General features: G+C 46.1%; 1 protein-coding gene across 3 annotated transcripts in view; it reads right to left on the bottom strand.

The window, feature by feature from the left end:
• Positions 1-17,813, bottom strand: part of CC2D1B (coiled-coil and C2 domain containing 1B) — a 710,809-nt gene that overhangs the window by 598,433 nt on the left and 94,563 nt on the right. For 2 of the 3 annotated variants that reach the window (XM_078670637.1, XM_078670630.1), the window contains exon 6: positions 9,179-9,313. The exons of the other annotated variant lie outside the window; for it this stretch is intronic. In XM_078670637.1, coding sequence (XP_078526763.1) covers positions 9,179-9,313 — 135 coding nt within the window. The remainder of the gene's footprint in view (positions 1-9,178; positions 9,314-17,813) is intronic. 3 annotated transcript variants of the gene reach the window in all.

The following is a 17,813-nucleotide window of genomic DNA, read 5'->3' as shown; positions in this document are numbered from 1 at the left end:
GGTAAACACCAGCCTGCTCCAGGAGCTGCATCTCACCAAATACACCAGAGTGTGCTTGCAGGTGGAAAGAAATGGGGAAATGCATGTGGCCACATACTCCTCTAATGTCTAAGGGGGTGGCAGTAGTCATTCGGAAAGGGCCGCAATGGCAATCAATTGATGCCATCTGCAAGGGAGAGCGTTGCTACATGATTCTACATGGCATCATGTCTGTTAAAAAAATAATGCTTGCAGGCATGAACGGCCCCAACATGGACTGTCCTTTCTTAATATCTGGAATAAGATTCTGTGGTACAGGCCAGCCACCGTAATTGGGGGAGGGCACTTCAAGGTTGTACTGAACCCAGACCTAGATAAATCCCACTCCAATCGACAACCGAACCCAAAGGCAGCTCAGCTGCAGCTCTCCATCATGGAGGACTTTGACTTTCTGGAGATGTGGATAGCCAAACACGAGACTGCCTTAGTGGGCACCTGCATTTTATCTGCATATAATGCATGGTCAAGAAGAAGACTACTTGGTGGCTGACCGGAATAGCTGGGTGAATCATTTCCCTAGGACGCTCTCGGACCATGCCCCGGGCCTGTTGACTATTGAACCCCAAGATACTACTGAGTGGGCATTTACATGGTAGCTCCCACCTGGTCAAGCCTTTTGCCACCTCCCAACCTTGAGGTCAGACTGAGCAAATAACTTGCGTGGTCTTGAGAAGGGAATCCCCCTCTCACACGTAGATACACTTTAGGGCGTGTAGACACATAGTCTCCCCTACACCCCCACTAGGTAATTTGCACTCACTTATTTTAGGTCCTGAAGAAAGCCAGTCTAGTCATAAGGCACTGGCTGAAACATGTTGACCCATTGGATGTGAGAGGTCGTAACTCGCCTCTTACATCCCCTTGCCTTATTTTTAACCGCTGACGGAGGCCCAGGTATTAAAGTCTAATTTTACCTTCGGGTACTGGGACCACCGTTCAGCCGTTTTAACATCACTTCCTTAACTATCTTCACCGCACACTCAGTAAAATACCAGCTCCGCTGTAGTCAGGCGTTGAAGCACACCCGGGGCACGCTAGGTGCCACTAGGTGGGCCCGATGATGAAGCATGCCACCAACCAGGTTGGTGGGTGAGGGCTTTTTGAACACACCTGCTGGGTGTTCACACTCCGTGACAAAACATATCAGAGTCTTCCCCCTCCCCTAAAAGTAACTTGAGCTAGTCTCTTTTTGATTTAATCATATATTAACCGGGGACATGGACTAGCTTTCTGGTCCTACCTCTCTCTCTTGATTACGCAGCTCCCACCTAACGCCCTCAGAGACCCGGGTTCCAGGATGCTTCCGAAGTCGGGACCGATCAACAGATATTCGGTTATCTCAGGTAGCAGCGAGAAATGCACGGGTCAGTGCCGTCGCTTTAACATTAGCCCATTGTTTATACAGTGGATCAAATTGCAATACCCACAGCCCACAGCTTGAGTCTGTGCCAATGGAGTTGTCTTTCCGCCCTTTTCCATTGCTCGGGGCACTCAGCAGAGGTGCCCTCTTTTGCCTCTTCTTTTTTGCCACAGCAATGGAGCCACTGGCTGCACACCTGCGGCAAAATCATGCAGCTAGGGGACAAAACTACAACTCTAGGAGGCTGGTAGCATCTATATATGGGGACTACGTTACCCTGTATACCGTGATTAAGAACTGAACCAGTCGCCAATATTGCAGAAATTCCTGGCCTTTGGGTGCCTAACAGTTATCAAACACAAGGAGATGATGGACGGAGAGCTGAAACTTTTCAGACACTCACCCCCAGTCACAGATCTGGGTTAAATCCATCATTATTCTTTAGCTCAGTTCGCCACCCCAGTTCAGACCCAGCCATATGCAAATCAGTACTGACCATGTCCCTCATGGGAACAGTCCAGCCCGAACTGCCAAGCCAGGTCTTCCCTGGACCAGAAACAAGCATCCTGGGCCCGGTTTTGGGGTACCACCCCTTACCAGCCAAGCTAGCTTGAATCCAGTGCCAAAGTGAGCAAGGGACCCACGTATGGGCATACCCTGCCAATTTAGGGCGAACAAAGAAAACACAAGAAGATGATGAACGGAGCACTGAAACTTTTCAGACACTCACCCACAGTCACAGATCTGGGTTAAATCCATCATCATTCTTTAGCTCACTTTGCCACCACACATCTAACAGATATCTCCATCAATGGGTCCAAATCAGTCATCTTCCCTCTGATCCTGCCCACAGTGGAATTACAGAGTGAGTGTCCCTTGAAATGGCTGGACACGCTGTCTAAGTATCTAGGGATTTGGGTCAATAGGAAGACGGAGGTCAATTGGCGAGGGAATTATGGCTGTGAGGTGGACTGGCTGAAATCTCTCATTCACACTGAATCAAGCAGACCCTTTCTATAGCAGGTTGCATAGCCATCGCCAAGAGGGTGGTCTTATCCAAGCTCCTCTACCTGTTCATCAACATCCTGCTCCCGTTGACAGGTGCCTTCTTCACAAGAATCCATTCTCACCGTTCCCATTCGAATTGGGGGGGGCTATATGCACACTGGATTTCCCCCTATACTGCTATTGCACATAGGTGGTATTTGCTTACCACTGGCTTCAACCCACACCCTATCAGTCACACATTGCAATAGATTGGTCAATGCCTCCTCTGCCGACTGGCCACTGTCCTTTGCTCCACTGGGACACATGGTCATGAGGATATAGAACAGTGGGCTGCAAGGTGAGAGCTTGGGAAGGACTACAGCATAGTGTATGGCTTGATTGTTTGTATGCTGACCAGGTGGCCCTTGCCCACAAACATATTCTACTGCTGCCATCAGATAAGAGGGTGCAGTTACAGCTGGCCTATGTGCGCCTGGGGACAATTTGCGACGTGTTTCCAGACAGACCATTTCAAACGCTGGGAGACCACTGCATGTTCACCGCTGAACGTCATGCTGTACAGCTAAGGGTTACCAGCAAGTCTATACATAAAACGTTCCCCAACTGCCCTCACAACTATATGCACTTGTGACAATCCTCACTTATACCTTATTCACGAAGCTGGTCACCCGACTGTGTTCTGCAATGCAGCACTAGGCACCTCTTGTTGTTCCTATGGCTCAGCTGGCTAGGCAGACTGCCTTGGGCATTGAGCTCTCACATGCACAATGGTAACACTGCTGTGCACAAACTAGTGCCCTGTCACCTAAATGCCGACTGCGCCTTATATATATGTATAGTCATAAAATGTATTGACAAGATGGCGCTCTTGGGGGTCTCCCAATGCAAGCGCTGTGGGATGGATGGAGCAGACTTCCAGCATTTGACTTGATGGTGTGCTGGCCAAGCTGGATTCTGGGCCAATGTCTTTGACTGCCGCAATAACCCGTCTGGACATCCAGCACGCAACGCAAGTGGCCCTACTAGGCTATGTCAAAGAGATGTCTCCAAATCTTCGGAAACTCCTTGTGATGCTACTCTTTCTTGCCCGGCGCCCTGTGGCAATTCACTAGGAGTGCAGAGCTGCTCCAGGGATGGAGGAGTGGCTGAGAGATATAGTCTATTGCCAGGACATTCTATAAGAGTACTGACTGATGATGTTGATCTGCTCACGACCAGAAGATATTTGGGGGTTGCTTGTTTATTATCTGCCAATGCAGGAGGGTCCAGGCTGAGGGGCGAGATGAAACGTCATTATCACAGAGTCCGAAAGGTGCGTGATAGATGAAGACAGCAATCTACCCTTGGCAATGTCCACTGCATGAGAACAATCCTCACCGGCTTTATGGTTAGACATGCAGAGCCTACTGGGACTAAAGAGTGGGCTGGGCGCCTTGATTCTTGCAATAGATAATCCATTGGTGATGCAATATATATGACACTAAGTATGTTGTTCTGCATATGTCTAATGTAGGTCTCCTTTTCACAGTTAAAGAAAAAACGATGTAATTCAAAAAGCTTGTAAAACTGGCTGTCCGAGTGTTCCACCTGATTAGCCAAAGTGTCCCTTTTCTTAAGTGTTTGTTTGTTTTAGTGTCCCTTGTATTCGCTTTTCTTAATACATCAGCTGTATGTACTAATTTCTTGAATGGTTTTGCCATTTGAACCTTTTATCTACCTTTTGGAAGAGAGTCTCAATATTGGCTACAGTTTTACAAAGAAAGCCTTGGCTCAATACACCAGAATAGCAAAGTGCTATCCTAGAGACAGGCGTTTCAGGTTCTTTAAAAGAAAAATATCCATATTTAAAGAAAACGCAACCTAACATAGGGAGCCAGTGCAGACGTACCAGCTTATGAAACACCCATACCAGAGGAACTACAGCATTTAAAACTGTGTTACCAGATTGTTTGGGAGACTGGATTGCATTTGCCTAGCATTGGGTTGGTCAGTAGACATACTGCTTTACTCAAGGAGGGTTTCCTGTAATATTGTACAGTTTTCTAATGGCCCTTCTTCTCTTTTTGTGGGCAAGGAATCCTAATCTCTGCATAACACCAACCATTTAATTTTGGACAATGTTCACAAAATGTTACGTTGGGGCAACAGAAGGAACACGCCTTTTGATAGGACCATTTTGGTTAAGTTGGAGTCATCAGTCCTTCTGAAATGCTTAACAGATACAATTGCAATGGTATTGTGGCCGCTTTAAGAGATTGCTTAATAGATCTATATACAGCTTTAAGGAGGCGTGATAAGGAATGGCTGTTGCATCTGAAAGAGGACATAACAATGGAGAACATTTGCAGAGAAGATTGATTTGCATATAGTAAGCAGATTTTGTATCCAATTATCAAATAACTAATGCACTGTAAGCAATAAAGAAAAGACAACTGAAACAGGTTACATCCTGTTCATCACATTCTTCCCTCTTCTGCATCAATTTACATCATATTTCTCTATTTTCCCTAATCCATAGCTTCTGGGTCACATTTGTGGCCTCACTAATTTTTTGGTCACTGCATAAGTTTCTCAACTGGCTTCTCTTGCTGCATCCCATCCTGATGTACTATCAAGACAATGAATACAATTAAAGGGCTTTCACTTATAGACCCAAAATCTAAGGTACAATCCCTTAATGCAAGTCACGTGTGACGATTAGCACCATTAACATCACTCCTTTTGTTAACTTATTTCATCCACCCTTATGTGACTGTGGTAGTCCTTCCTCTAAAGAATAAGAATTCATTTGGAACCAACATATGCAGAGAGTTAGGCGGATACAAAACAAAGCAAGTTGAGGAACGAGTGTTGTCCAACTGAAGCAACAGCATTTCTGAGAGAAACAAGATATAAAAGAGAAACAGATGACAGCAACAGCAAGAAATTACATTGCCGTCTATTTTCCTAAAACCACTCACAGCTCAATATAGTCATAACTGTAGAGAGAAAATGTTTAATAAACATACATCCCAGCATAACACATATTAACAGAGCTGCAACTGTATCAGATCCACCATTGGCAAATTCACTAGGTTTGGCTTTAATGGGCTAATGCATGCAAACAGACACGACCAAGTGATATTAGTGTTGCATGCATAAACTGGGGCCGCTGGTACCCTTTAAAAGTGGTGGGTCAAGTGAAGTGCCCCCCCCATTTCCCAAAATAAAAAAAGATAACAAAATAACAAAACACCCCCTCCCTCCAAAATTCCAAAGTAAACCACCCCTCTCTCCAAAAGCTCAAAATAGAACCTCTCCTCAAAAAAAGCCCAAAATAAAACACCCCTCGCTGCAAAAGTGAAAAACACACTAGAATAACATTTTAAATAAATTAAGTAAATAGTACTTACCCACAGCGGCACATCCTCCATCTTCCTTAGTGTTCCACATCTGACTTTGACGTTGAGTTCCCCTAACCAATCCAGACACTGCTCTCATGCCGTTAACCAGCATGAGAGAAGAGTTTGGATTGGATGGAGGAGGCTGGCTGGGCGCTCCTTCGGGCCCTGTAGGCCTGTGCTTTGTCTCCACCCAGCTGTCGAAGACAGCTGAGCGGAGAGCACGTCACTTTGACAGATGCAGACAGCCGGCTAAAGTGACAAGCGCACTTTGTAGCATCCAGCCAGCCACTGCTTCTGTCCTTTTCTGCCAATCGGCAGCAGAGGATACGCCCCATAAGTTTCTGGGCTGTAGGTCGACTGGTGCTACAGTGTGCACTTCATAAAAATAAAACGACAATGCTTTAAATTGCCATTTTATCTTTCCTACATGGCTGGCAGCAGGCGTGGGGGAGGGGCAACCCTCCCCGCACTCGTGGAGAACCTGCCACTGTGCATAAATACTGTTGAGCATGTTAACGCCACCCCTATTGGCTTTGCCAATGTTGAGAAAATGCGGAAAAAAATTGCAAAAAAACATTGCTTTCTGGATTGAATGCATCTGAGGATAAAGAACTGAATGTGGCAATGTAATGACCAAGTGTACTTTCCATATGTAAAAGAGTTCAAAGAGGGAAGAATGATGCACCAAACAACCACCGGCATGAGGTGAGAGAGTAATACTGCTCTGGGTAGAACCAGGGCCCACTCTAGGTATACTCTACGGATGGGGGCAACAAAATATCCTGCAGACAGATGCACTGTGAAGTCAGACAGACTTCATAGAGGGTAGAAAGATGCACCAAACAGCCTCCAGCATGAGGTGAGAGAGTAATACTGCTCTGGGTAGAACCAGGGCCCACTCTAGGTATACTCTACGGATGGGGGCAACAAAATATCCTGCAGACAGATGCACTGTGAAGTCAGACAGACTTCATAGAGGGTAGAAAGATGCACCAAACAGCCTCCAGCATGAGGTGAGAGAGTAATACTGCTCTGGGTAGAACCAGGGCCCACTCTAGGTATACTCTACGGATGGGGGCAACAAAATATCCTGCAGACAGATGCACTGTGAAGTCAGACAGACTTCATAAAGGGTAGAAAGATGCACCAAACAGCCACCGGCATGAGGTGAGAGAGTAATTCTGCTCTGGGTAGAACCGGGTATCGCTCTAGGTATACTCTAAGTAGAGACAAAAAAAGACCCTGCAGACAGATGCACTGTGAAGACAGACAGACAGACTTCCTATAGGGTAGAATGGGGACCAAACAGCCACCAGTATGAGGTAAGAGAGTAATACTTTAAAGCGTTGGAAACAAAAGACCCTGCAGACAGATGCACTGTGAAGACAGACAGACAGACTTCCTATAGGGTAGAATGGGGACCAAACAGCCACCAGTATGAGGTAAGAGAGTAATACTTTAAAGCGTTGGAAACAAAAGACCCTGCAGACAGATGCACTGTGAAGTCAAAGCGGTACAAAAGGGGGTGGTGATGGACGGAGCATCTGAACCAATCAAACACTCACACCCAGTCAACAGATCTGGGTTTAATCCATCACTGTTCTTTAGTCCACTCGGCCACCCCAGTTCAGACATGGCCATATGCAAATCAGTCTGACACTGTGCCTCATGGGAACAGTCCAGCCCGAACTGCCAAGCTAGCGGTACAAAAGGGGGTGGTGATGGACGGAGCATCTGAACCAATTAAACACTCACACCCAATCAAAAGATCTGGGTTTAATCCATCACCGTTCTTTAGCCCACTCTGCCAGTTCAGACATGGCCATATGCAAATCAGTCTGACCCTGTTCCTCATGGGAACAGTCCAGTCTGAACTGGGGTGGCAAAATGGGCTAAAGAACGATGATGGATTAAACCCAGATCTGTTGACTGGGTGTGAGTGTTTGATTGGTTCAGATGCTCCGTCCATCACCACCCCCTTTTGTACCGCTTTGTTCGCCATAAGTTGGCAGGGTATGCTCAGACGTGAGTCCCTTGCTCACTTTGCCACTGGATTCAAGCAAGCCTGGCTGAAGACGGCTGTAATGCCAGAAACCGGTCCTGGGAAGCTTGTTTCCGGTCCAGGGAAGGCATGGCTTGGCAGTTCGGGCTGGACTGTTCCCATGAGGCACAGGGTCAGACTGATTTGCATATGGCCATGTCTGAACTGGGGTGGTAGAGTGGGCTAAAGAACGGTGATGGATGAAACCCAGATCTGTTGACTGGGTGCGAGTGTTTGATTGGTTCAGATGCTCCGTCAATCACGACCCTCTTTTGTACCGCACTGTGAAGTCAGAAAGACTTCCTAGACCTAGAGGGTAGAAAGATGCACCAAACAGCCAGCAGCATGAGGTGAGAGAGTAATACTGCTCTGGGTAGAACCAGGGCACGCTCTAGGTATACTCTAAGTAGAGGACAAGAAAAGATCCTGCAGACAGATGCACAGTGAAGTCAGACCTAAAGATGTCCCTTGTAATGCGTTTTACAAAATAGATGTTTACGATGGTCCGAGACGAAAAAACACCTAAATTATTAAATCTGCATCTAAAAAGGCGGGCTGTCCTAAACGAGGAGCAGAAGTAGGTCAAGGGTCATTCCTCTTACTCATCCTCCACGTACACACATACCTTAGTCGACATAGACTCTTACAGCAGACATTGAAACAATGCACGTAGACACCAGCACACCCCTTGTAAACTACCAGCGCTTTATAAGCCTTTCCCATGGCCCGGGAAAACTGCACATGCTGAGAAATAACTGGCGCAAACCTTACAAATGACATACTTGTGAATCAAGAAGTTACACATCAAGGGTTGCAATTAGTACAGTTTGTTAGCAGAATTAATAGCAGGTGTTAACATTACACAACCTAATGGCACTTAATTTATTCAACTCTGAAAGATAAAAGTTTGAGTCAGCGCAGCTGCAATTCCAACCCGTGACCTACCGGTTACTCACAGCTCCTTAAATATCCTTAAATAGGCGCATTAACGTATTGAGCCATCCGACCCACTTCAGGAGTCAGAAACTGTGCAGTTGCGCAGAGAAAGAAGTGTGTACAAAATAGGGCAGGCGGGAGAGTATGCCAAACTATATGATTCAGCGGGTGAGTAGTATGCAAGCCAACATGTAAACATTATAGTAGATCATGCACATAACATATATTTCGATAGACTTCATCTACATGCAACTCATCTGTTTAGCCTCTAGCCTCGAGGTCTCAGTGACGTGTCCCTCCTGGGCCTGCGCTGGACACTTCTGATGTATCTGAATACAGGATAGTATGACGTGCGCGGGGAACGCACAGCCAGAAAGCATGTGAATGAATGGATGAATGACGGGTGCATACCTTCAGGCCCCGCTCGAACCGCCGGACCTTGGACGCGTCTCCGGCCTCCCTCGCGTTTCCGATGGCCATCTTGTAGTTTTCGATCCTGCTGTGAAGGGTCTGCTGCAGCTCCCCGACCACAGGGGCCATGACGTCCTGAAACAGGGCAGAACAGAGGCTTGAGGACAGGTCCTGTCAAACAAAGCGCGCATCGCCTGCGCGCCGCTTCACGCGTCACAACGCGCACAGACAGTTCTTTATCACCAAAGAGTCATGACGCTCCTTTCACGCTTTTGAACCCGTGGGCGGCTCAGTGGTGTCGCAGCGCCGACGGCCGCTGTGCACAGGGTGGGTAGGTGTGTGGAGAAACGGACGACCACAGAAAGCGCAGCAAGGTACTTTAGAGTCGGATGAAAACCGTGGGGCCTTTCAAACCTATTCCTGAGGTGGAACAAGGAATGAGGAAACCAGAAAGGCGGGGCGGCCTAGAGAGCAGGGCGTGAAGAGATGGTTTGGAAACCGCTGCCCTGCTCGCTTCTGGCCATGACGTTCACGTTCCGCTCTATACAAAACTGTATGGATAATGCCACCGAGCCTGTGCACTGCTAAAAACTGCACATACCTTACATTATTCCCATAGCATGCCGACTTGTGTGACTGACCCTCGACCACACAGCACTATCTCCTCTTCGCAAGCCTGGGATCAGCCGCACCGCTCTCTGCACAGCTCTAACGTGTTCATAGCAGCAGTGTGTTTAGAAGGGGATTGCATCAATGGAAAATCAAGAGTTTTCGTAAGCGCGCTGTAGTCTGCCAGGATTCCAAGACTTCTGACTGGCTGCTGAGTCCTAAGATTTGAAAAATGGAAGGAAGGTAGCAAGCAGGATTCCATCTAACACCTCACCTGACTGCTGAGAATGGGAAACCTGAATATAGGGACCACGCCGGGGCTTATCTTCCAGTGGTGCAGCCAGTGCAATGCATCTGGGCCCAGAAGTGGTTGAGGCCCCACCTAAAACCGCCGCTTGAGCCCTGAGAGGGCATCTAAATACCCATGCTGGAGTCCCCACGGTGAAGGAGCATTAAAGATGACCGTACATTTTATTTGTATTTTGTCACAATTGCTGTGTTCAAAGAAGGAGATCAAATGTCAGTCTAGTATTCTGACAAATTGCCGTTTATTCTTTTAATATGAAGAATGGTGTTTACTTTTCTTGCTTTTACTGCAACGTGTGAGGATTTTGTGAAGTGAACAATATGAAAATATTGCAGGTGTGAATGGAAAGGCGGTAGCATGTCGTTTTCTTCCAACACACAACAGCATTTAAATACCTAATGATGAACTGTACAACTATTTCAAAATAAACAAAAGAAAAGCCAAAATTAAGCACTTTTCTAATTCTAAAGTGCAACGGAAACAAAGGTGTTATTAGGGTCAAAACAAAACCAAGACACTTTGCATGGTGATGTGCCAATGACAAATATTCGCAGAAACCCAGTTTCCCCACTTTATCATTTGTGCACTATATACTCTTATCAGTAAAACTGTATGTATGTGCAAATGTAGTGGTCATTTCAATGGAAAATAGGCTGCCTGTAAATGACAGTGGCTACCACACCATTTTTTGTAATATATATGTGATAGTGTGCTCGTAAATGCCGCACAAGCTACATATTACACTTCTACTGCTCTCCTGTGAATGGGCGTGGCTCATTTGCGACACTTGCTCTTTGTGTGATGCTTGGATTTTTCAGAATCCCTACCCTACGACTTCATTGATGGTACACTGATGGCAGCATTTCCACGTCTGAAAATTGTTCCAGCGCCACTGCCTACTAGGGCCACAGGAGCTCTTACAGCACTTACAGAACTGGGAGCTTGCTGTTAGCTCCGATTCCCTCCACTTCCGGCGCCAGACTTTGAGTCGCGGAACCTATTAAGGCACCTGCAGGAGCAATGCAAAGGCCTCATTGTGTGTGCACTGAATGGCCGAGCAGTGCACATGCTCGCTTTTGTAAATGCAGAGTGTACCATTCAGCCATGGCTGCCCGACATTGGCAGAAGTCAAAGAAGAAGTTATGCTCATGCAGCTGGGTGGGTTCTGAAGACAAGACTGTCACAGTAATCACAGAGTTCAGCCTGACTGGTGGAGGGCAGATTATGGTAGTTAGTAAAAGACTATAGACTGAGTGCTGGAACTGGGAAAATGAATGATTTGAACATTGTTGGTTTCATTTTATGCTAATAAAATGCACAGGTAACTTTAAACAACTTCTCGAGGTCACTAATGCATACATCATCCTTATTAAAACCAGAAGTAGGAATTGTAAATCTTTTAAGGACAGAGGAAACCAGACAGAATTTTGGAAAACAAGATGTTGCTCCAGAGAGCGAGATACGGAGAAAGAGGGGGACTCAAGTAACTGTTATACTCAAAATTGTAGTAGAGGTGGGTGAGCTACAAATTAATAGGAGGAGCCGAGTCAAGAGTCTGTCTTAAATCTAAGAACCCAGACGGGTCAGAAACGTGGAAACATTTGGCATGAAATCGTGCAACAAATATGACATAAAAATATGATAAAGTGTCTTCAAAATACAATAAAAGTATATTTATTTGACAAGCGTTTCACCATACTACATCAGATTATATCAATTAATTGAGGGGAGTTTATTAAAAGTGATAGTCTTCAAACATGAACGTAGAAACATTCATGGCCTCACCTCCACTTTAACGACAACCATTACTGAACTAAAAGACAAGTCAGTTGTCATGTGCACCCTATATATGGGCTATATTCTTATTCTACACATAGCAACATTATAACTCACTAAGTAAAACACAAGAGTTTTTTGTACAGCTTACATGTGCACTTACTGCAAGGTATTCTCATGTGCAATAATGAAGAAATAGGAGGCACGACAAAATAGAATAATTGCCTAGCATCACACGATTTTCTCAAGTGGCTAAACCAGGATTACTCCTAGGTTGTCTGGTCTTACATTGTGTAATTCAGCCACTAGATTGCTATGCCTTTCTCGTTTCTGTTTGACATCAAAGTTTATTCCTTTGTATTTCATTCTTAGTGTATGAGGCTAGAGCATGGGGAGCAGACAGACGCCACAAGAAAGCTAAGCTCATTTTGGTCTTGAGGACTCAAGAATACCTTGAGCTAAACCAGAGCCTAAAATACGGCTAGAGCCTTCAGTGGGTCAGCCACCTCCACTAGTTGCTGCCAGAGCGATATCTTTTGCATGTGCAGATATCTTAGCTTGTACTGCTGAGGATCTTCTTGTACCTATTGTGTGAGTGATCGGAACTTACACTGCTGCCTAATGCTGCACACTGTGTGTATGTTTTTACACACAGGCTTGTATTGTTGCTGCACATGGTGTCCGTGGTTTGGAATGCAAGCAAAGCTTGCACAGTTTCTTACCAGATTGATATGTGTTCTATGGGTGTGAGGGCAAGGTGTACTTCTGTCTAAAGCTGTACTTGTTTTGTATGTGGAATTATTACTATGTACCTGTTTTGTATGTGGAATTCTTGCTAGGTGCGTAAGTCAAGCTTGCACTCATAAACATAGTGATGTTCCTTACACTTGTACCAAATCTGAAATGCTGCCTCTTAGTGGTATCTAAGGAAGGCATTAAATGGTGCTGCCCAGTGCCACGCTTGTTCCATGTTTTTGAAGGAAGATTGCAGTGGCCCTGCAATATAACACTTGTTTCACGTCTTTGAAGGAAGCTTGCACTGATTGGTCCTTTAGTACCACACGTGTTTCATGTCTTTAAGGGAAGACTGTGAGGCTCTTGACCAGTTCTGTATGTCTTATTCATGTGAGCCAATGACTCTCTGAGCTCCTGCTCCCTGTGCTTTATCGATTTCTGTGTGTTTATGGTCTGACCCCAAAAGCTCTTTTTTAGGTCACACCAGACTCGCGTTTTTCTCAAAAACAGTACATAATATTGCATTGAGAAAATAAATGGAGTTTAGGTAAGCCCACTTCAGTTATTCATCACACGGAGTGTCATTCAGATATTAGTTCAGTCCTTCAGAACAGCATGCATGCAATTGTGCAGTGGCTCAGCCCTGTTCAGCCTTTAGGTTTGTTGCCAATGTTTGGTCTACCTAGTAGACATCCACTGGTCTTTAGGATGTCAGGTAGCCTGAGAAACAATATCTTTCCTCCTTACACTGTGTAACACTTTGCAATAGAGATACTTCCTTTAGTTCACCCATGAGAAGCTCACCTGAAAAATGCAGACTAGTGCTAATTGAATAAAGAGAGTAGCAACAGCTCTGTTCCTGGACCATAACGTCCCCATGCAGAGCACCAGGCATCACTGCTGCAAGCTCCAAAACCGAGGCAGCATCTTGAAACAGTATTCTGCATACATATTTTTCACTGTTCCAAGATGGCAGACCAGTGTGAGGCTTTATTTATTTTTATTTTTTATTGAAGCCACATGCCTTCCACATTTTGCTGACATATTTTTTCTTTGTTTTTTTATTTATTTATTTTAGCATACGTTTGCACTACAAAGACAACCACCACCTTGTTTTTTAAAATGAATGTTTTTTTTATGCCTAGACTCTTCCCTCCAAAGGACCGCAAAAATCAGACTAAAACAGTCTGCAGCGCTGGTCCAAGTGAGGACCTAAGGGGACATCAGGCTTCACTATAACGTACTTTAACCCCTCCCCTGCTGGTGACGGAACCACTCCGTCATCAGCTGCGGTCGCGCTGTGCTGATGACGGAGCGGTTCCGTCACGGCCCGCTCGGCACGCCTGCGCGGCGCGGATTCCGCGCCTGCGCTGAGCGTTCCATTGAGCGGGCGGGGCCGTGACGGAACCGCTCCGTCATGAGCACAGCGCGGCCGCCCCGCCCCCTTAGCACTGCGGCGGAATAGCCGCCGCAGTGAAGGGGTTAAGAGCTTTGAATTATACTAGTGGACCAGTGCACAACATACTCAACCTGTGTCTCCTATGCTACCATCGATCCAAACTCTTCCCCTTGTGGTGAACCTGTGAGTGAGCGCTGTGCTTGTGTGAGTGCAGGATAGCCACCGTATTTCGAGTGCAATGTGAGGGATGTGCCTTCATGAATGCAAGATTAACACGGTCTTTCATGAGTGCAGCATGAGGGGTGTGCCTATTTGACGGCAGCAATGTGAGTGTGGTGTCCCTGCATGTTATGTCTTTGTGTGCATGCAGTTTACAAGGGTCAAAACTGCTGGCTCTGGTAATGTTTTTTTTTAGTTCTATAACTGACTTGCAGAAATAGTAATGAGTTTTGATATGGCAGACTCTAAAAGGACCTTGAGGAGTGTCACAGGCACCTGACAGACTGAGAGGGCACCCGGGTGAGGAGCCCTAATTACTATGCTTGCACTGTGGCCCATTGCAAACTAGCTACGCCACTAGGACCAACCACCGGGGCGTGGAGAGCATAGAAAGGAAATACGTGGAGGGGAAAAGTCACTGAGCCAGAATCTGTTGAAAGGCATTATCACAATTAGCGGAAGTCAAATAAAGCCAGCCTTTGGTCTGCCAGTACATGTCCATATATTACAATCTCTGCCCAAAGAAATTGGCAAGTAAAATAATTAAGTAACGCTATTCTGGCCTACTTTACTGGTTATAAATAGAATGCACTTTAAGACAAATAGGCTCTTCAAGTATATGATGTGAATGTGTATGAATATCCACCAATTCCCAGTCTATAATTCTGGTAAAATTGGTTTTGTGGAGTATGCACTCAGTGGAGAGCTCTATGCGTGTAATCTCAGATTTGCTTTGTATGTAGCATAGCACAGATGGTTAATGAGTTTGCTGAAAAAACTGCAGATCTGGCTTAATCAGGAATTACAAAGAATGCATTTCCAATAAAAACCCAGCCTCCCGGCCTGTACTAAACTGCAGGTGCGAATGGGGATAAAAAGTGTGGAATTGTCACAGGAACTGGGTGCGGTATTTCCAATTCTCCCAGTAAAACCCCATTTTTAGAGGACCCTCTGCAGCAAACTTGGAATCTTCAGTATTTGTTGCACCTGTAATTATAGAATGAATGAATGTAGTCTTGTAAAGCGCAGACTTAGCCCAAGGGCATCAAGGCGCTGGTGCGGAGCAACCGGACACAGGGAAATAGAGCCAGGTTTTTAAGGCCTTACGAAATAACAAAAGAGAGGCCTGGCCAGAGATCTCTAGAGGGAGAGAGTTCCACAGTTTGGGCACGTCCGTGGAGAAGGCTCTACCACCCCATTTGACCTTCTGAAACCTAGGAACGACAAGAAGGTTTTTATGTAAAGATCGAAGGGGTCCACTGGGGGCATAATGCTGGACAAGCGACTTGATGTCTTTAGAGCCAGCATCATAGAAGGCTTCGTGGGTCAGACACAGGATCTTGAAAGTGATCCTGCGGTCCATCGGGAGCCAGTGGAGACCCCTAAGCGTGGCCTTGGCTGAATTGTGTCTTGGAAGATTCAGTACCAGCCTTGCTGCCACGTTCTGTGCCATCTGGAGCCGGTGGATAAGGCTCTTGTTAATGCCAATGTAAAGGGCATTGCAATAGTCAAGTCTCGAAGACACTAATGCCATAGTGGCCTGCTTACGTGCATCAGGGGAAAGATAGTGGGAGATCTTCCTGAGGGTCCTAATAATACCGAAACAGGTGGAGACAGTCCTGTTTACCTGGAGTTCTAAGGAGAGGGCAGTATCCACTATCACCCCCAAGTTTTTCCCATGGGTGGCTGGGCAAGGGCACTCCCCGAGCGCAGACGGCCACCACTCACTGGACCAGATTTCCTGATCATTCCCAAAGATCAGGACCTCGGTCTTCTCGCCATTCAACTTCAGGAAATTCTCCACCATCCATTTGGAAACAGCCTCCATACAATTCCTGAATTTGAGGGCACTGTCCTTTACAGTATGTGTAATAGAGTCTATTATTTGGGTTTCGTCAGCATATGACAACACCTCCAGCCCAAATGATCAGACCACACTTGCAAGGGGGCCACATAAATGTTAAAAAGCGTGAGGCTTAAAGAGGAGCTCTGTCTGACCCCGCAGTGCAAGGGTTTGGAGGCAGAGAGGAACTGGCCCATCCTCACCCTCTGTTCTCTTTCACAGAGAAAGGAGGCAAGGAGACTCAGAGCAGGACCCTCGACACCTATCTCTCCCAGTCTGGAGACCAGAATATGGGGAGACAGGGTGTCGAAGGCTGCGGTGAGATCCAGCAGAATCAAGAGAGTGGTATGGCCAGAGTCAACCTGGTTACGGATGTTATTGAGGACTGCCGTAAGGGCAGTCTCCGTGCTATGATGTCCCTGAAGCCGTGTTGAGATTTGTCCAGAAGGTGGTGGTCATTTAAATAAGTGCTGAGGTGGATATTTAAATAAGCCTCCAGCATCTTAGCAGGGGCAGGTAATAAGGAAATGGGTCAAAAAGTTTTCAAATCGTCCGGATCCAGAGAGGGTTTCTTTAAAAATGGCTTCACAATCTCAGTCTTCCACACGGAGGGATAGACTTCCTCAGAGATGGCACAGTTCATGACCTCCATAAGAGGGGGAATGACAGCTTCCCGGCAGGCTTTAAACACTTTAATAGGACAAGGGTCCAAGGGAGAGCCTGAGCTGACACTATCAAGAAGCCTGTCCACCATCTCTGGTGACAACCGAGGAAAGTTGAGAAGTCTCGGGGTCCAGCTCCTAAGCAGACTCTCTCCTGGAGGGGTAGGAATTGGAATGCCCGAGCTGATAAAGGAATTTGCTGTTTCTAGTGAAACGTAAATGTCCGAGATTTTATTATGGAAAAAGCCGGAGATTTTATCACAAAGTTCTTGGGATCCTTCTGTGGGGTCTGCTACCTGTGGAGAGGTTAATGAATCAATGATCTTAAAAAGGTCCCTAGCGGAGTTTAACGAGGCTGTAACCCCAGAAAAGTAAGATCTTTTTTCTTCCAGGATGGCAGATTTATATACTTTCAGACAGTGCTTATGACGTTCTTTCTCCAGGGGCTCTAAATGGGCGAGCCACTGCCTCTCCTGTTTTCGACACGCTTGTCTCAGAGTTCTGAGACTGTCGAAAAACCAGGGAGCAGACAGGCTTTTCCTAGCTGAGTAATGCCTCTTAGCAGGGGCAAGGGAGTCCATCGCTAGTGTAAGTGTATGAGAAAGCTCCAAGGCCACTGAATTGGCATCAAGCCGATTAGAGAACTCCAACTTATTCAGGAAAGGCGAAAGTGTGTCATTGTTTATAAGGTTGAAATTCCTTCTTTCCTTATGCTTACTACCACCAGGAATAGGAAGTGCTGCAGCCTGAAAATACAGATCAAACGGAACAGCAAAATGATCAGACCATAGATACCTATGTATTGGTAATCAGTAATCCATAGGGACTCTGATGGGACCCTCAGTTTATCATTCACCAGCTTCAAGTAGCTGCATGTCAGATGCAATGCGTACATTTGGATCCGTGCATGTTTGAACTCAATCTTTGGCTAGCCTAAGTTTGATGAAGGTAAACAAGAAAATTACTTTGCCAGAAACAGGCAAATGATCATTCACAAGACCCACCAATCACAGGTCCCAGTCCACAATATATGGTCCTTCTTCTCTCGTGACCTCTTTCCTTCTTGCTCAAATAGTCAGTTAAGT

This window comes from Lissotriton helveticus, chromosome 1_2 (assembly GCF_964261635.1).
Source record: "Lissotriton helveticus chromosome 1_2, aLisHel1.1, whole genome shotgun sequence".
NCBI classification, from domain to species: Eukaryota; Metazoa; Chordata; class Amphibia; order Caudata; family Salamandridae; genus Lissotriton; species Lissotriton helveticus.
This window is presented reverse-complemented; position numbering and strand designations above follow the sequence as displayed.